Below are 20330 nucleotides of genomic sequence, written 5' to 3'. Positions count from 1 at the left end.
TATTGCAATAGTGGTTGACTAATGAGAAGAAGAAACTTTGTGATTGAAGTCTGAACGAAGGGTCAGGGGGTAGTGCACTCTTAGTCAAAGCTCAAATGTAATAATTTCACAGCGTTGTGTCATATTTCTGCTTTACATTATGTAAGCGGACTAAAATTCGGGTTAGGATGTAAAATAGACAGTCAACACTCTGAAGGAAGGAGATTATTGAACGTTATAAAATACTTGTTTCTTTTCTCCTGGTTAAATATTGGCCCTGTCCAAGCTGACCCCTTGTAATGCAGTGTGATGGCTCACATTGTTTTCCTCCTGTGACTGCCAAGAGCAGAGTAAGAGTTAGCAGCAGCAGCAGGACTCAGCCACAAGAACAGTTACCCTCCTGGGGATCTCAGGCAGCGAGTGACAGCCTCTAAACCAATCGCACTCTCCAGACGGACTTCAGCCTTGATGGCATTGGAGCCTCCCTGATAAATGCAATGAGGCAATATTTACACCCAGAGCATCTATAGCTCTCAAGATTTACAATGTTAATGGTCCTCACCCTCTATCACTCTATACTCTGTAGTGTTCAGTCAGAGAACAGACAGTCATGGTATCACATGTACAGTACATACATTCATTGAGGATCCTTTCCTCTTGTTCTTTGCTTTCTGTGGATCTGCTAAATTCTTGTTACCAACCAGCTACACTGTAAAATAACATTAAACAACAACAGTGTGTAGGAAAATCAGTGTTCTTCCATCCCCTTAATGTCTCATATATATATATATATATATATATATACATTTTCATTTTTCTTAACAGACTTGCCTAGTTAAATAAAGATTAAATATATACTGTATATATATTTAAATATACAGGACCAGGTCCCCTCTATTTGTGTGATATATATATATATATATACATATATATATATACATACATCTCTCTTAGAGAGAGAAAGAGAGAGAGACCACCACCACCACAGGCAATAGTGTGGTTGTTTACGAGTGGCCGTATGGTGGATGTCCTCTGCCTGGTAGCTGCAGGGAGACTTTCCCCTGGAGATGAGATGATTCTGAAAAGACATCTATTTCCCACCAACCCATCCTCACCTGTTCCTTGTTCCAGGACCCTTATCTCCCTCACAGGGGTGTAAACACCCCCCTGAACTGCAGAGGAAACTCAGGAACGTCCCAGGTAGGCCTAACCAAATGCTGTCAGATGGAGTCAGCGTCTCCCCCAACTCAAAAATAAATCCGCCTGCCCTGGCTTGTACAGCCCCGTTCCTTGCCTGCCTCCAGATGTGGCTTAATTTACTGCGACTCGGCTAATTACTGTAATTAAGGATTAATTACTGTTAATTACCTTCGCATAAACTCATCACCAGTCAAAGAGTGGAGCCTTATGAAATGTGCCATGCACACGAACACATACCACGGGCCCCAGAAGGAGCATGTTGTTGGCTTCTCGTTGGATGCCTGATTGGTGTGTTGCTGAGAGGCCTTGTGTAGAGCCACAGTAAAGGGCAGGACTCTAGCTACTCATGGACAGTCACCTCTGAGCTCCATACTACTAACTATCCATCGCTTCCCCAACTCTTGGATCACTGCGTCTGTCTCTGGCATCTGCTGTCATTTGCTGCATGACTTGCAGGCTAACAAGTCCTTGCCGAAAGTTAGGAAAACTATTCAGGGCATATTGATAAGGCCTTGAGTTTTTTGTGACCTCACCAAGAAAAAAACTCATGGCCCTACTTATGACTAATTCTGACTACCCACCCATATTTTGGGGGTAATCTAATGGGGGAACCCTAAAATAATCAGGTGTGCTCCCGAGTCTAAGGAACTGCTTCTCAGTGCTAGAGGCTTCCCAACAGATCCTGGTTCGATTCCCGGCTGTATCACAACTGGCCGTGATTGGGAGTCCAATAGGGCGGCGCACAATTGGCCCAGCGTCGTCTGGGGTAGGCCGTCATTATAAATAAGAGTTTGTTCTTAACTGACTTGCCTAGGTAAATAAAGGTTCAATAAAAAATAAAAATTCCCATTTCCGTGCAGACAGTAAGTCAGTCAGTGTGTCGTGTCGGTTATAATTAGTTAGAGCTAGGATAGGTAGATGGTAGACGCCAGAGGCAGCTATTTTAATGAGCGTACCCCCCACTGATTCCCCCCTTAGGAATGGAGATTAAGTCACAAGCACCCGGTCCCTATAGTACACCAGTGACACACACACAAGCACACACACACACACACAGAAATAACAACATTTTTAAAAGGGACTCCTGTCAATGTTATTTGATTGATTATCTAGAATTAGGAGGAATGTTGATAATTAAATGTGATTTAAATCTCTATGGTCTTCCTCAGATGAATAAGTCCTAGGCCCTATAGTATATGTGTCACATACACCATGTAACAGAACACATCAAATATATGACATTTCAACACAGGTCAACACAAACAGATAGTAAGATAACAGGTCACTGTAGTAATTCACCAGCTCGGTGACTCATTACACTCAAGAGCACAACTGGTTTCATCTCTCTTAGATGAGAGACCATTAGTAAACTTAAGCATTATTCACTTGTTTTTAATAGACCAGCAAAGCTACCAGTCACTGTGTTGCTGTGTTGTACTCTATGTTGTCAGCTTACATAGGGTACATAATACTTCATATAGAGGCCTTTGTCTCTCTCATAGTTGACTGACTATACAGCTCCCTGCTCAGGAACACTCGTGACTGATCAAGAATGAGATATTCAGCCACCATGATTCCCACTGCCGCCCCGGGCAGATTAAAACTGCATGGGCCGAGCATGGGTTTAATTAGATCAAGACGATATATATTTGAAGACACCTTAAGAACGGACCGATGATTGCTGGGGGGCTAATGTATTGCCTATTTTAAATAATGAATAATTTTAATGAAGGGGCCTTTAGAATGCTTGGTGGGGGTGGGGGGGTGTTCTGAATGGTCTTTCCTCCTCTGGTGGGAGGGAAGCGCTGGCTGCTGCTGCCTCGTTATCGGGACCGGCCCCTCAGGCCTCAGCCTGGCCTGCGTAAGCCTCAGATGACCACCATAATTACTGTTATTATGAGTAGCTGGAGGGGGAACTTGTTCTGAAAAACACCCACTAAGCTGAGTGCCCTGTGTGGACTGTGTCTTGCCCTGCCACGCTCCCTTTACCCTGCCTTGCCTTTCCTTTCTTCGCCTGGCCTCTCTCATGAGGAACCGCTGGTCGCAGAGGGGGGTGAGAGGGTAAAGGAAGGAATGAGGGGGGAAGAGAGGGAGAAGGAACGGCCACCAATCCGCCTAATGTGACGCCTGTCAGCTCGTCTCTTACCAGCTGTCACCTCCCAAATGCACTGGGGTTCATTATTTTAATTGACACCTCACTTTCCTATTCTATTTCAATTTGTCGCCTTTCCTCTATCTCTCCATCCATCCATCCCTCTACCTCTTTTCCCAATCTTCCTTCTTCCTCCTCTCTCTTTCTTGTTCCCTTCTTTTTCATTGTCCTTGTCGTCATCTGCCCGGGCCTCTGTCAGCTGCTATAACACTCTGGGTTCTGCCCACTTTTGAACATGACACTGGAGATGACAGATAAAGCATAAAGCAAGTGTTTTAGAGGGTCTTTATGGCTTCACCCTTGTGTACCGGAGTTGTTCTAGTCCCATTATCTGATGACAGAGTGGACATTTTGGGCCATGGAGACTTTCCTGTGAACACAGTGAGGAGTAAACCTTTCTAAGGACAAAACTGCTTTGTGATTTTTTTTAAAGGAACAGAACATGCTTGTTGACTGGCTTTAATAGGTACTGTGCTACCGATGTCGGTAGACACCCATGCATTTAGTAACTATTGCAGAGCATCAGTAGCTTACGCGTCTATCAGACGAACCACATTGAAATGAATAGGATTCATTGTTTCTATGCTAACAGATGATTCATACCATGCTGCCATCACATGCAGAGCAGTGGATTATGTTGATTGCTTGAACAATGAATCCTTAAGGACCAGGGAAGTCAGTTGACAATTTGTTTTATTTGTGATACTCGTCATGTCCATTGTAAATCATCACACTGCTTCCTGAGGATTCCAGATTGTTGTTTTTTCTGTCCCAGAATGCTGTGTGGCAGGGATGAATGGTGGTGATGTTCGATTATCATGTGTCTGTCGCTACCATTCCCGCTGACTGGCCTGTGGCAGGCCCACACACTCACTCACACACACACCCCCACACACACACTCACACACACGCACGCACGCACGCACGCACGCACGCACACACACACACACACACACACACACACACACACACACACACACACACACACACACACACACACACACACACACAGGGTTTGTGATAGGCCCACACAGACAGGCACTGCGCGCCTGCGTCAGGAACACGGCTGATTTATGAACTGCTGAAACCCTGGATGGCGTGTGCCCACAGAATCAATACAGACTGTGCTTATAGGCCTGGCCTGACGCTGTGACGTGGTCCAGAGATATGCACACACACACACACACACAGATACACACGCAGACATATACACACACAAACAGAAACACACACACGTACACACAGCACTGCGGAGGAGTGTATTGCTTTACTGTATCGACATGAAATGGATCCGATCCAGCATTGGTTGCTAGCTGCCAGTCAAAGGCGAGGAGGGTAAACTTTCATCATGGCTGTCAGGGACATCAGTGCTGCCTTGTTTGGCCGTTCATCTTCCTAATTGTGACAGAATACTTCAACATCATTAATTAAACATGCTTTCATTTGAAAGCGCTCACTGGGAGCCAGGGCTGGAGGCTGAGAGTGAGGGGAAAAGTCTGCCAATGTGCAGAGAAGGCTGTTTTATGTATGGGCATTTTCTCTGTGTGTGTGTTTGTGTGGTTGGCTGTGTGGTAGGTTTGTGTTTGTGTACATACTAGTGCTTTGCAAACATCTTGCAGCCCAGTAAGACAGAAAGGTATGACTATGAGCCATCATTTAAACAAACAATAATCTTAATTCAGAACATGAAATTATTTCATTTATTTCATCAGATGGACGGTTACTTCACCATTTTTATTTTTCATATTGCTGCTCTGTGGGGGAAAGAGAGAGGTTGAATTAAACATGAGTACAGAGGGAGGGAGAGGGGGATTGGGAGTCCTCTCACTGTTCAATTAAAGTCTGTCTGTAACGGTCAAGATGAAATGATCGCAGTCTTTTTATAGAGACACACTGCTAGTCTAAGAATACTGGCCTGAGGGACCTATCAATGAAAACAGTAGGACCAATGGGAAACAGAAGGAGACATTCTAACAATAGTACAGTATTTTAAAGGGGCAATCTGGGATTGGTACATCAATTGTTGGACATGTAAATGATTATATAAAGCCATTGTTTCTTGAAGAATCCGCCTCCTATTGCCAGATGATTATGATGTAGTGTTTCAGGGTGGCAGAGTTCACTCTGTGATGCTGGACTGGCGTTGAGGACTTTCATCTAATTCATGGCCATTACTGAACAGGAATAAGTCAATCTGATGGCTATGGTTGGAGTAATTATGCCACAGCACAGTGAATTGTATCATTATCTTTATTCATTGTATTTATTTAATCAATTTCATGCTTTTAGTGTTGCACTGGAGGATACTGTGAAGGAATAAATCACCGTTTGCCTCATTAGGTTTCCTCTCCAGTTGGAGGTGGTCTACATGTTGTTGTCAGAAAAACCTCACAGTGTTCTAGTTTTCCGACTCTGCAAGAAATAGCAAGGCAATATTTAATGTGTTGCTCTCTATCTCGTCTCAGTCTTTTAGATTCAGAGTGGACAATTAGGTTAGAGACAGTGACATTGACTGAGAGATTGTTGTTTGGTCGGTTGGGAGGGTTCTACAGCTGATGAACGAGAGATTAGTTAGGAGATGACTGACTGAGGTGAAATAGCTTTAGGGCTTTTTAAGTTTGAAGGAACGCAAGCAGGAGAAATATTGCAAGTGGACAGTAGTCAACACCCACAACCCATGCAAGCAAACACACCCACACACATACACACGCATACACACGCACACACACACACACACACACACACACACACACACACACACACACACACACACACACACACACACACACACACACACACACACACACACACACACACACGCACAAACACACACTCTCTCTCTCCTTTCTGAAACCCTGACCTTTCCAGTCTTCTGATAACCATTGACATTTTCTATTTTCCCTCCGGAGTCTGCATGCTCAGATGGTGAAGCTGATCAGGTGTGGTTGGGGGGGGGCTTCATGGGAGAGACAGGTTCTCCGTGAGGGCTTGGGAATCCATCTTGACCCCACTCTCACTTGAGAGGTCAGCAGGCAGACAACATATCTCTGTGGACATAGCCACAGACAAAAGCATAGGGCAACATACAGTAACATGGGCCAGACAGACAGTGTACTCCAGCACATCTCTCTGTGGACATAGCCACAGACAAAAGCATAGGGCAACATACAGTAACATGGGCCAGACAGACAGTGTACTCCAGCACATCTCTCTGTGGACATAGCCACAGACAAAAGCATAGGGCAACATACAGTAGCATGGGCCAGACAGACAGTGTACTCCAGCACATCTCTCTGTGGACATAGCCACAGACAAAAGCATAGGGCAACATACAGTAGCATGGGCCAGACAGACAGTGTACTCCAGCACATCTCTCTCAGCAAGCCACCTCTTTCATTTACTGCCATTCTGTCGAATTGTCACTCTTAGCAATTGTAAATATGGTATGTTTAAAGGTAGTGATTTACCCCTTATAGTAGGTATGCATATATATTCATTGATGCAGACATGTACTATGTCTAGGCAGTGTAGTGTGTGCTGCCAGTCTGTGTAAAGATGGTGGATGAAATGAACAGGCTACACCTGGTTGTTTTTACCACCTCTGAGAGGAGACCGATAGCTCTGCTCCTTTACTTAGGGAGCCTTCTAGTGGCAGACAGAGGAAGAGCAGTGTGGTCCACGTCCACACACCACTCACAGTCCTGCTGGTACCATAGTGACTCACAGCCCTGCTGGTACCATAGTGGAGCACATCCCTGCTGGTACCATAGTGCAACACAGCCCTGCTGGTACCATAGTGGAACACATCCCTGCTGGTACCATAGTGACTCACAGCCCTGCTGGTACCATAGTGGAGCACAGCCCTGCTGGTACCATAGTGGAACACAGCCCTGCTGGTACCATAGTGACTCATAGCCCTGCTGGTACCATAGTGGAACACATCCCTGCTGGTACCATAGTGGAACACATCCCTGCTGGTACCACAGTGAAACACAGCCCTGCTGGTACCATAGTGGAACACAGCCCTGCTGGTACCATAGTGACTCACAGCCCTGCTGGTACCATAGTGGAACACATCCCTGCTGGTACCATAGTGGAACACATCCCTGCTGGTACCATAGTGAAGTACAGCCCTGCTTGTACCATAGTGAAACACAATCCCATATATACAGTGTTGTCCTCACTAGATCACACTATTGGCTGAAAGGGGCTGTAGTCGACATGTTTCTCTCTCAAAGATGATCCGCTTCACCATTTGTCAGACATGATAGACATGATTTCACTGTGGAGTACAGACCACCTTAATTGGGGAGGAAGGGCTTGTGTTAATGGTCAGAGTGGAATCAGTGGAATGGTATCAAATGCCATTCCATTTACTCTATTCAAGCCATTATTATGAGCCGTCCTCCCCTCAGCAGACTCCACTGACACGCACACCATTTAACTGTATACGACCACAGGAGGAACAGTTGAAGGAATGTTATCTTCAAACAACCTTTGGTGTTTGCGTTTGTAGATGGGTGTGTGGATTTGTATGGGTGTCTGGGTAAGCGTGTATCTGTGAATGTACGGGGGCGACAGGTGTTGCTTGCATGTTCCTCTGAGTGCATATACCATGGAACATCATTTTGCACTCTGTGGTACTGGCTGATGTTGGTGTGTGGCATGTCACAGCCACCTCACCAGTGGAGCAGCGGGCGAGGGGGGGGGGAGCAGAGAGCTAAGTGCCTATGGGGGTGTGGCCACCACTCCTATCACTGAGACTGGACACCCCAAACTGTGTGACCAGGGCCAGAAGTGGGCCGGTAGCCTGAATAGGACTGACCTTGTTAGCACCCTTTCAGCAGCCTTTAGGGGAGTCCTTCAATTTTGCTGCTTGTTTGCTGACTGTTATTCGAAATCTACCGTAGCATTGATTTAGTAAGTTAGAAACGATGGTTGTGGTGTGACAGTGACCCATAAATAAGACAATACCGGCATAGCTTGTCTGGTGTTAATAAATTGTTTTTGTTCCTTATCACTGAGATGATCCACATTGATATTAGACGTCGTTTTATTGCTCTTCAGCTGGAGGAGATCATTATTGTACCGTTTTCCCCCGGTAAGGTTGTGATGATAGTATTAGTTTGCCTGACCAGGAAGACTATTATCTTTTTATGAAAATGTGTTATTGTTTTAGCCACTAAGTAAACATCATAATCTGCTCTTCAGGAGTGCAAAGAAAAATGAACTCTCTTGGAAGTCTGTGTTAATTATTTCCCTGAAATGATATTCAAAATCAATGAGATGATAGTTTTATTATCGTGGGTGCTGCCAGGCTCAGTAAGATCCAGGTTTTTATGGCACAGACGTGGGCTATTAAAGAGACGGTCATATTTCAGATGGAACAGGTTGAAGACTGTAGGAAGAAGAAAGTACAGTGGTCGACTGCAGTCACTTCACTTCTCATCCAAATAGTATTTGTTTTATTCCAGCGCTGTCCATTAATGTTAACTTTGCCTCTTTCCTTTGCAGTGCCACTGCTAACACTCAGCTGTTGTGCTCGCGTCAGTATTGTGTAAGATTTTACATCAGTAGTTTGTTACTAACTGTTATTTTTCTTCTCTATTGTCTCTACAGTGCTCAGTATCCGTGGTTCCCAGGAGGAGGAGCCTCCAGATGCCCAACTCATGCGATTGGACAACATGCTTCTGGCGGAAGGCGTGTCCGGACCGGAGAAAGGGGGCGGGTCTGCGGTGGCGGCGGCTGCAGCAGCAGCTGCAGCGGGAGGAGGAGTGGGCTCAGACACCAACTCGGCAGAACACTCAGACTACCGGGCCAAGCTGACTCAGATCCGCGGGATCTACCACACAGAGCTGGAGAAGTATGAACAGGTGAGGACAGACCACGCCCCCCATAACCGCTCTCTCCCTTCCCATAAACCACTTGGGCTCTAAGAAGACCCTCACAACTCCTCTCACTTCGTATAGGCAACCCCTCTCTCCCTTAAGTCCTGTCTGCTCAGAGTGCTGCCATCTCACTACATACTGACGAGCAAGCCACTTGTAACTGTCCTCTCTCCGCTCCAATAGACAACCCCACCGCCGTCTCACTACACTCACACTGCACACACGTTTTGTTAAACCCCCCAAAGCACCTCCTGAATAACCACGCTTTCAGAAATCACTTTTCAGCTGGCAAACATTTTATCAGTCACACACTCATCCTTCGCCAAAGAGAGCATCCTGTCATATATATTACCGCCTGTCATCATCTCAGGCAGACTCGTCATCACTACCTGTCACAGTGTTACTTATGCACCTGAGTATACCCATGTCACCACTATGTGTACTACTGATACAGTGTGTAAGGGCGGACCGGCTGTTGCACTGAACTGTGTCTCGTTTCAACTGACGCGACCCCGGTGCTGACAGTCAACAGACTCCCCTGTCCCCAAACACAGCAGACACTTCCCAGTGACTGATTCTGACAGAGAGAGAGAGAGAGAGAGAGAGAGAGAGAGAGAGAGAGAGAGAGAGAGAGAGAGAGAGAGAGAGAGAGAGAGAGAGAGAGAGAGAGAGAGAGAGAGAGAGAGAGAGAGAGAGAGAGAGAGAGAGAGAGAGAGAGAGAGAGAGAGAGAGAGAGAGAGAGAGAGAGAAAGATAGTTCAAACCTGGTGAACAGGAAAGAAAGCCTCCTGTCATTTTAGACATCTTCATTTTTTTCTTAACTGTTGAAGAAAAGTCTCCTCAATATACAAAGAAAGACTCAGCTTAGTTGTATAACTATTCCACTGCTTTTGTGTCTGCCACAAACAACACTGCAATACTTGTATTACTACTACTACTCTTTAGTACTTGTAGTACAACTACTAGATTTCGTCATTGTCGAATGAGAACCTATTTTCTCCAAAACAGAACATTTTCAGGAAATGGAAAAAACAGATTTCTTCCCCCATTAGCGAACATACAATTATGAAGCTATTTTGAATCGATTTTCTATCGTCTCAAAATCTTCAATATTATAATAATTAAAATTGACAAAAGTGTTGTTTTCCAACAGCGACGTAATACTACTTATGAAACTAACATTACTTACAATGCTTGCAGTGTCTTACTTCTCTGCTGTATTCAAGTCAGTGGGATTGCTATCTGCCACATATGAGTGCGCCTGTCTGTCTCTTTAGGCATGTAATGAGTTTACCACCCATGTGATGAACCTGCTGAGGGAGCAGAGCCGCACACGGCCCATCTCTCCCAAAGAGATAGAGCGCATGGTGGGGATCATCCACCGCAAGTTCAGCTCCATCCAGATGCAGCTCAAACAGAGCACCTGTGAAGCCGTCATGATCCTACGCTCCCGCTTCCTCGATGCCAGGTCTGTGTGTGTGTGTGTGTGTGTGTGTGTGTGTGTGTGTGTGTGTGTGTGTGTGTGTGTGTGTGTGCGTGTGCGTGTGTGTCTTTCTCTAACTTATTGTTATGAAAACACGCAAAACCTTTGTTATGATGCAGTTACATTATTTGGACAGCAATTGCCTTGTGATAGTAAATATGTTCTCTTTCTCTCTCTCCCCTTTCTCTTCTCTCCCCCCCTCTCTCCGTCTCCCCCTCCCTCTCTCTGTCTCTCTCTCTCTCTCTGCAGACGAAAGAGGAGGAACTTCAACAAGCAGGCAACAGAGATCCTAAATGAGTATTTCTACTCCCACTTGTCCAACCCCTATCCCAGTGAAGAGGCCAAGGAAGAGCTGGCCAAGAAGTGCTCCATCACAATGTCCCAGGTACGTGCCGCCAGTCGCAAGCCTCGTATCCATCCTGTGCAAGAAGTGCTCCATCACAATGTCCCAGGTACGTGCCGCCAGTCGCAAGCCTCGTATCCATCCTGTGCAAGAAGTGCTCCATCACAATGTCCCAGGTACGTGCCGCCAGTCGCAAGCCTCGTATCCATCCTGTGCAAGAAGTGCTCCATCACAATGTCACAGGTACGTGCCGCCAGTCGCAAGCCTCGTATCCATCCTGTGCAAGAAGTGCTCCATCACAATGTCCCAGGTACGTGCCGCCAGTCGCAAGCCTCGTATCCATCCTGTGCAAGAAGTGCTCCATCACAATGTCCCAGGTATGTGCCGCCAGTCGCAAGCCTCGTATCCATCCTGTGCAAGAAGTGCTCCATCACAATGTCACAGGTACGTGCCGCCAGTCGCAAGCCTCGTATCCATCCTGTGCAAGAAGTGCTCCATCACAATGTCACAGGTACGTGCCGCCAGTCGCAAGCCTCGTATCCATCCTGTGCAAGAAGTGCTCCATCACAATGTCCCAGGTATGTGCCGCCAGTCGCAAGCCTCGTATCCATCCTGTGCAAGAAGTGCTCCATCACAATGTCCCAGGTATGTGCCGCCAGTCGCAAGCCTCGTATCCATCCTGTGCAAGAAGTGCTCCATCACAATGTCACAGGTACGTGCCGCCAGTCGCAAGCCTCGTATCCATCCTGTGCAAGAAGTGCTCCATCACAATGTCCCAGGTATGTGCCGCCAGTCGCAAGCCTCGTATCCATCCTGTGCAAGAAGTGCTCCATCACAATGTCACAGGTATGTGCCGCCAGTCGCAAGCCTCGTATCCATCCTGTGCAAGAAGTGCTCCATCACAATGTCACAGGTACGTGCCGCCAGTCGCAAGCCTCGTATCCATCCTGTGCAAGAAGTGCTCCATCACAATGTCACAGGTATGTGCCGCCAGTCGCAAGCCTCGTATCCATCCTGTGTGTGATGAAGCGAACTCTAATCTTCTGTTGTGCGTGTACATGTATGGAAAACACAGTATGGCTCCTATCATGCCACAGGAAGTCAGCGAGCATAGGGTCATACAGCTCCAATGTTTAATTCTGCATTCTGTAATGGAAACAATTGTTTCAACAAAACAAAAGGCGATTTACTATAGACATTTCTTCTCACAAAATTTGTACTTTAAATGTTTCGCAGGTATCGAACTGGTTTGGAAACAAGAGAATCCGATACAAGAAAAACATTGGCAAGTTCCAAGAGGAAGCCAACATGTACGCCGCGAAGACCGCTGTCAGTGCAACCAGTGTATCAGCCCACGGCAGCCAGGCCAACTCCCCCTCCACCCCCAACTCTGCAGGTCAGTATCAATACCAGCCAGCCATAGTGGATGTGACCAGTATGGTACCAAGTCAGTACTGTTCATGTTAGTTTGGCTGCGTACCCCCAATTCAACATGAGCACAGATCATCATTTACCAAGAGCTGAAGCATTATGTTACATTGGGAGGGATCCACATTGCAGTAGTATGGACAAATCGATTCAGAAATACAACATTTTTGGGCAGAAAGGTGTAGAGCACTGTCTTCTCAACCCTGGGCCCCAACTCAAGAATACAGTCGCTGTCTCTGTTCCTTTTGACTAACAAAATGATGTCTGTACCCCCCCCCCCTTTTTTCTGAACTAACCCAATAACTTCTGGCCCAGTGGTACGGTCCGTCTCTCTCTCTCTCTCTCTCTCTCTCTCTCTCTCTCTCTCTCTCCGTCCCTCTCTCTCCCTCTCTCTCTCTCTCTCTCTCTCTCTCTCTCTCTCTCTCTCTCTCTCTCTCTCTCTCTCTCTCTCTCTCTCTCCTCTCTCTCTCCCTCTCTCTCTCTCTCTCTCTCTGTCTCTCTCTCTCTCTCTGGGGTTTGTCTGGTTAACACACCATTTCGGACTCAGTCTTGGTTAGAGAAATAGGTCATCCATCCTGTGACTTGTGTGGTTGACCTCTTGTGTGTCATTAAGCTATTGACGGGGCACTCCAGCCTAGTCCTTTGTCATCATGGTGACCCTTCAGCTGTATTGGATTATGGCCTTGTCTTGTGTTTTTTTTCTGCCTTCAAATCAAGTTAGGCTGCGTTCTCTTTTAACATCTGTGGAGTTTGGCTCCATTAAAAGGACAAAGAGGATTCTTTCAGTCTTCCTGTCGATCAATTAGCACTTCATTAATGATCCAACCAGTCCGGTAGCAAGGAACTTAAACAACAAGACAATCCATCTATTCTGTTTCAGTTTCATCCCGGTTTGAACCCCTAACCTTATTCTTAGAAATATGATTGGCATCACAATTACCACAGGAGTAACAGTTGGTGTAATGTTGATCATTAGTACAGTATAGTTTTCTTAGAATACCCCTTAGCCAGATTTTTCAATTACATTTCCATAGGTCCATACAGTATAGTAGACGTTGGCTGGTCACTGATGTGGTTCCCTGTTCACTACACCATATTTTGCTTTCAACCCTCTCCTACTAACCCAACTGACTGCACTTTTTCTGCTGCATGATCATGTTAACCCCTCTTTCCTTTTCTTCTCTTCTCTCTCTTCCTCCCTTCTTTCTCTCTTTGACTCTCTGGCCTCCCAGGTTCTGCTGGCTCTTTTAACATGTCAAACTCCGGAGACTTGTTTATGAGTGTGCAGGCTCTGAATGGGGACTCATACCAGGGGGCCGGGGTTGGGGCCAATGTTCAGTCCCAGGTAGGACCCTCGCAGAGACTAGTACGTTATCTACGTAATCCATACATTAGTACACTAGTTGTCATGTAGATAGATACCTAGCTAGCAGTCATACACTAGTAGCCTATTAGTGGCCTGTTTGAAGACAGTCATTGAACCTCGGCAGGCAGCCTTATGAGGTCTAGTATTAAAAGACTGAATATCCCTGCTCAGTTGTTCAAGCACTGCCCGGCCTACAAGGTTTCATTGAAATCTGAATCCCAATCTCTTGACCTAGCCCGTGAGACAGAGGTCATATGTGATTTTAGCCGTACACTGATGTGGCGGCCATTATCAGGCTCATGAATGAATAGACGACTGCAGACAGATTTGGAAACAATACAAGACTCGTCAACACTGCTGACAACAGTTGTCATAGCCACTGGTGTACAACAGTCCTCTGACCTTGCCCTGTTGGACAATGATGACTAGCACAGAGTTTTTTTTTAGTTTTGTGATTGGGAGAAAGTCTCATTCACCATAGGTTGGAAGAGGACTGAAGAGTCACCACCTGCTTCGTCTCTCCATCCATCCCGCCTTTATTTTTAAATCAACTCTCCAAATGCTTGAGGTGTTTCATGAATACGCATAGTATTAACCCCTGGGGTGGACAAGAGATCTCCTGGGTTGACCTTGTCAGGAGGTCATTTGGCTGCACACTCATTCCGAGCTACTGAGGAGAGGAGTTTTGAGTCGTAGAAGCAATTTGATTTGTTTCATTTTCATTCCTTTTTGAATTGTAATAGGATATTCATATGAGTTTCCCTTGTGATGATATTTGTGGTTGTTTGTCGTTGTTCTGTTGTGATATCTATTGTGTTGAACCTGTTTTACAGGCCAAATCATTCTAAACTGTTGCTGTGGTAACCTTTCCCAGTGCATGATACCCTTTTGCTATCAGACTGACCTTTCTTATGCATGAAGGTCTTTTTCATCTAGAGCTTTTGTCTGTCTGACCCGCCCTTTTCTCTGCGTGTGTCTGTGTGTGCGTGTTCCAGGTGGATACTCTTCGCCATGTTATCAGCCAGACAGGAGGCTACAGTGACAGCATCGCCGCCAGACAGATGTACAGTCCACAGGGCATCAACGTAAGAACACCACCAAACAACAACTTTCTTTCATTTCATCACAATATTGCCTAGTCTTACTTTGGTCTCTTTGAAAGAAAAATAGCTATTTCTATACTATACTTCTATAGCTATTCTTCTTTTGTTCCAATGCAATGTGTTCATACATTTAACCAGCAATACCATAGAAAGCTGCCTTTATTAGGGTTTCAGTTTGTCCCCTGGCCAAATTATTTGGAAGCCAATGTGTGTGGGATGCCACTTAGTTAGCAGTGGCCTGTTGGTGGCTGGGCTGTTGTCCAGGCGACAGCCCTTGTGTACTGGTAATGCCCCGGGCGTCAGGTGAAGAGGCAGGAGTCAGACGGAACGAGAGGCGGCCGGCCAGGCGTACGGACACGCTCAGAGCCTGCCTGTCTGGGGACATTAGTGTTAGCGAGGCACCTGCAGCCGACAGGAACAAGGCCACAGGTGACACCCTGCCTGTCCAACACTCAACTCACGTGGCACCAAATGAAAAGAAACACAGACCTAATTTCTTCCCCATTCCAAGAGCCCCCCAAAAAATAATCGCCCCAGAGTACAAGCTTCAGTCAAATCTATCTACCACCCTATAAAAGAATGCCATGTTCTGATGGGGTTTTGGCAGGGCAAGGCTGGGAACACTGGAGGGTGTGTGTGTAGTGTTAAGATCTACAGTGACAGGCTGTGTTGTAGAGAGGGGAATCAATAAGGCAGTCACAGCAGGGTGAGAGGGGGTCTGGGCCAGCAGTCTGAGTGCATCGGTCGCGTCATTCGTCCAACAACCACAATGACACTGACAGCAGCGAGCCCTGTAATGTCCAACCCAAGATGCTAAAAAAGAAAGTGATGGTGGACTGAAGACGTTCTACTGAGCTTCCTCAGTAAACTATGCTGTAACTAAGCTACATGAGGGCTGATGAAAATGTGCATTGTTAAGATCACTGTCTGTTATTCAGTGGATACATAAATAGTAGGTTGTTTCTGTGAGGCAGCCTTTGACAAACCAATACGGCATTCACATTTGCAGCACATCAGTCGTCAACACCTAACTGTGTGTAGATATTATGACCCTCTGCCACCATACCTCAAAATCTGAGCCGAATCCAAATGAACTTTTTATGCAATTATGTTTTCAAACAATGTATTCAAATATCGAAATATGATGTCCTTGTAAGACACTTCAATTTATATTGTAGAATCATATTATTATTTTGATGTTTAGACTTTTCTATAGAAGCTTTTAATCTTGGATAGATCTTTTATTGTGCAGCTAAACAATTTCCACTCATTCTGAGGTTTCTAATGACTGAGCTGAGGCGGTGAGCAGCCTTCACATGCCGGAGCTCTCTTTTATCCTTGAACAGTAATTACGGCTGTGAAATAGGCGAAAGGTGTCACCAAAGCTGAAGATTTTAAAAGTGTTTTTTTTGCCCTCCTCGGTTCTAAATGTGATGAAAGACTTGCTCTATGTGAAATAACAGGGTTTGAAAATAAGAGGGTGCCAAAGCCCATCTCCAACAGCTTTCACTGATGGCATGGAAATTGCTATTAATGTCCCAAATGCTCTTTAAATCGACCTATCTTCCCGGGATTGGAAATTGCCTCCTATTTTACGCACCCATTATATTTTCATCCCAATAGCCGATGTGATAATCTGCTATAATTGATTCTCCCATCAACCATCTTGTAGGTTTTGTGTGTGAGAGGTCTGTGCGTTCTCAATAACATGTCTCTATTGTCTCTACATGAGGCCATTTTGAGACAGGTGGGAGATGAAGTCTTGATAGAGGAATTGGACTATAGTGTATTTTGAAGATGCGCAATCCGGCAGAGTGCAAAAGGGTATATTTCAGTTAAAGAGTTTCATGTTAGCTACCGATGCAGCTAAGAAAATATACATATGTGTTGTTATTTTTGTATCTTTTAGGACATTTGACCTGAGGCATACAACAAATTGTCTCACAATTGAATCTCTAGATTGAAAAATATATATTTTTGAAGGACTTTTGTCTTTGACTCCACAGACAAACGGTGGCTGGCAGGATGCTCCTACCCCCTCGTCAGTGAACTCGCTCACAGAAGGACCCGGAAGTGTTCACTCGGATACCTCCAACTGATTATTTTACCCTCCACACCTTCCATTCCCACAACCCATCGATGAACTGGCAGAGCCAATCACAGTGTTAATCATAGAGGCATACTACACAGTGTCCTGTAGATTTCAGGGGTGCATAACTAAAACAACCTTTCCTAAGCTACAGTACTATGGGACATTTGAGATACATACAGTAATAGGAATGTCAGAACAAAAATCTAAACAATGCAAAAAGGATGAATACAAATGTTTGTTCAGATTTCACAGGATATTTAGAGGGCTCCGGTTGCTTACTCACCTGTGATGGTTTCACTCATATTGATGATATTCAGTGATAAGATCAATTCAGACAACCCAATCTGTATACTTCAATTTAAATGCTTCATTCTACCTCTCGGCAACTAAAAAGTAAAACAAATCATATGAAAGAACATTCATTTGTTTTCTGACTAAAACAGGAACTTTGTCATTGTATGAAAGAAGCACTTCGTCATGCTTTGTTTTGTGGTCCCTCACCCATTCTATGGTACGACATTTAGGCTTTTAATATTGCTCACTTGTTTACAGTGTGTGCTTTAGAAACTGTGTTCGCTTTACCCTCGCCCACAGAGAAATAACCAGGAAGACTTAGAACTTGATTTACTACGTCTTTTTGTATTTGTTTCTCCCCTAGAAGACTTGTTGGGAAAGCAGGTCAGCCTAGTGAACTCTGAGGACCCTTCACCCTGACTAGCAGGTCTTCAATCTGGGTGGAAGGCGTTAGAAAAGGAAAACACGCTGGTATGAGAATGCACATTGGCTGATCTAAGGGCTTTAATGGAAATTTAGTAGACAATTTAATATACATTGTAGATGTGTGTCTTCCTGGTTTATAAACTTATGCCCCGTGACCCCTTTGATATCTTATCAGAATGTGGGAGCGCTGTGGGCCCACAGGCAGTCACAGGGCTCTGTTCCAATATCCATACTAGTGTACCACTTCGAATGCATGCCCAATACATGCTTCATTCTAAGTATGCTAGTGTCGATATTGGAATAGGGGAACAGAGTGTGTGCTAATGATTGTCTGAAGGCCTGTGAACAAGAGGAGCGCCCTCCTTTTAAACAACCACCTCATTGAGTATCCATGTGTCTCATCAGAGGTAATCGTGTGAAGTTACAGTTAAGTCGTGTAAAAAAAAAAATCATAAATACAATCAACACCTGTCATCAAAAACCCATACGAGCTTGATTCACGTTAGTCACCTAATGTTACTGTTAACCAAAACCTTTATACTTATTGATCTATTGTTGACATTTTATGTGTACTTTCAAGAGGTCCTAACCCATCTAGCTATATTCACTCATGTACTTACATGTTGGATTTTTTACTTGTACCTTTTGCTAATTTTCCCAATTCTGGTGGGGGATGATAACCAACTGAACAATGCTGCCTAATTGAAAAACAATGTTGTTGATACAGTCCATTTCAGAAGAAACCATTTCTGTTGAAAAATCTTTCAAGGATCTGTGTAGTAACTGAGTTTGTTTTTAAGTACATTGCATCAGAATCCAGTTAAACAGGGAAGTCGTTACGTTAATAGGATTTAAAACATAAATCTGCGGATGCAGGTAACACCAGGACTGAACTTACAGTAGCCATGATGCACAGGTCATGCATGAGATGCTTTGTACTCCATGATTATGTTGAACAGACACAATGTTTTCAAGTCAGTGTTCAATACTGTTCAATACTGTTCAATGCTGTTCAATACTGTTCAATGCTGTTCAATACTGTTCAATGCCCTCTCATACAATAGAACTGTACTGTTCTTTAAACCCAGAGTTGATTTCTGTTTCTCTTTCCAGGCATTTTTGGGGCAGTTTAATATGTATTACAGTATATGAGAGCATTCATTCTTCCACTGTATTAAGAACCAAAAACCTACATTATAATGTCACCTGTATCCTTGCTTTTCACTGACTTGTATGAATCCTCAGAATTCATAAGCATATTGAATGTTGATGTGCTGAAAGGTCTGATGTTCATAGCAAAACTAGAACTGGGAAAATTCTTTCAGACAAACAAAGATGATATTTGGACATTTGATATACTGTATAGTACTTGTCCTTTTGTTGTGTGGACTATATAGTTATTCTTTAGTATTTGGTTATTTACTTTTTATGGTATGCTATTGTATGTCATGGTTCCCATATTCTTGTCAATTAGCTCTCTCATGATGTAATTATGTGAACATTGCCACATTGTACTTGACTTGCTTTGTTGAACAATAATTTATGCAGTTTCAACATTAAACTTATTATACTATGTAATACACCAAGACAAATCAGTGGCATTTTATTATTGAACATTTGAGTGAGAAAACTAGAATAATACACTGATGGTTGCCAGTTGGCAAAATTGTATATATTTTTACATGTGATATAGATTGAATGCACATATTGTAAATTCAGCTTCACAAACAATGTAAGTTCAAGTTTTTAAAAAAGCTCACTTTTCATTTCCCCTCTAATTCATTGTTTTGTTGTGCCGAAGTAGAAGTTTTCATAATTTATTCATTTTGAATAACTCTCAATAAAACTGTCTGTAACTCCCCTATGAAATACAAGTGAATCTCAACTACTTGATAGTCTGTACAGGGGCCCTGAGCTCAACAACCCATTTGCTCCAAATCCAGATTTTAAAATATGCTTGTTTGCCAATAAATGCAATATGATAATGACGCATATAAAATAGCTTTTTAGTTTTGATAGCTGAAAAAAGAGGTTTAGGATTCAGTCATTTGTAAAAAATAAATAAATAAAATGTTTCCTTTGTTGCATGTAATGTGTTCTTTAATAAAATACTGCAGTTTTTTAACCATTTGTCACACATTTACATATTTTTTCCGATAGTAGTCTGGTTCACTTGGTCTTGTAAAAGTCATGACAGGAGACAGGTATACTTATAACAAAACCATATTTGTATTCTATTTATAACATTCTATCTGGTAGGCTAGTTGAGACCTGGCCAAGATAATGCAAAGCAGTGCGACACAAATAACAACACAGAGTTACACATGGAATAAACAAACATACAATCAGTAATACAATAGAAAAAGTCTATATACAGTGTGTGCAAATGAGGTAGGATAAGGGAGGTAAGGCAATAAATAGGCCATAGTGGCGAAATAATTACAATATAGCAATTAAACACTGGAATGGTAGGATGTGCAGAAGATGAATGTGCAAGTAGAGATACTGGGGTGCAAAGGAACAACATAAATAAATAAATACAGTATGGTGATGAGGTAGATTGGATGGGCTATTTAC

At 44.1% G+C, this 20330-nt stretch overlaps 1 protein-coding gene across 2 annotated transcripts in view; it reads left to right on the top strand.

Moving 5' to 3' along the window:
• The window catches only part of LOC135513299 (pre-B-cell leukemia transcription factor 1-like), a 66476-nt gene extending 47503 nt beyond the window's left edge, over nucleotides 1–18973 (top strand). Inside the window, exons 3-9 of one of the 2 annotated variants that reach the window (XM_064936193.1) lie at nucleotides 8951–9204; nucleotides 10496–10686; nucleotides 10951–11086; nucleotides 12281–12440; nucleotides 13705–13817; nucleotides 14834–14923; nucleotides 16948–18973. In XM_064936193.1, the coding sequence (XP_064792265.1) occupies nucleotides 8951–9204; nucleotides 10496–10686; nucleotides 10951–11086; nucleotides 12281–12440; nucleotides 13705–13817; nucleotides 14834–14923; nucleotides 16948–17040 (1037 nt within the window). In that variant the 3' untranslated portion in view covers nucleotides 17041–18973. The remainder of the gene's footprint in view (nucleotides 1–8950; nucleotides 9205–10495; nucleotides 10687–10950; nucleotides 11087–12280; nucleotides 12441–13704; nucleotides 13818–14833; nucleotides 14924–16947) is intronic. The other variant, XM_064936202.1, reaches the window with a different exon arrangement.
• Nucleotides 18974–20330: the final 1357 nt, after the last annotated feature.

The sequence above is a fragment of the Oncorhynchus masou genome, chromosome 3 (assembly GCF_036934945.1).
Source record: "Oncorhynchus masou masou isolate Uvic2021 chromosome 3, UVic_Omas_1.1, whole genome shotgun sequence".
NCBI lineage: Eukaryota > Metazoa > Chordata > Actinopteri > Salmoniformes > Salmonidae > Oncorhynchus > Oncorhynchus masou.
The sequence above is the reverse complement of the archived record's forward strand: the minus strand, read 5'-3'. Positions and strand labels throughout refer to the sequence as shown.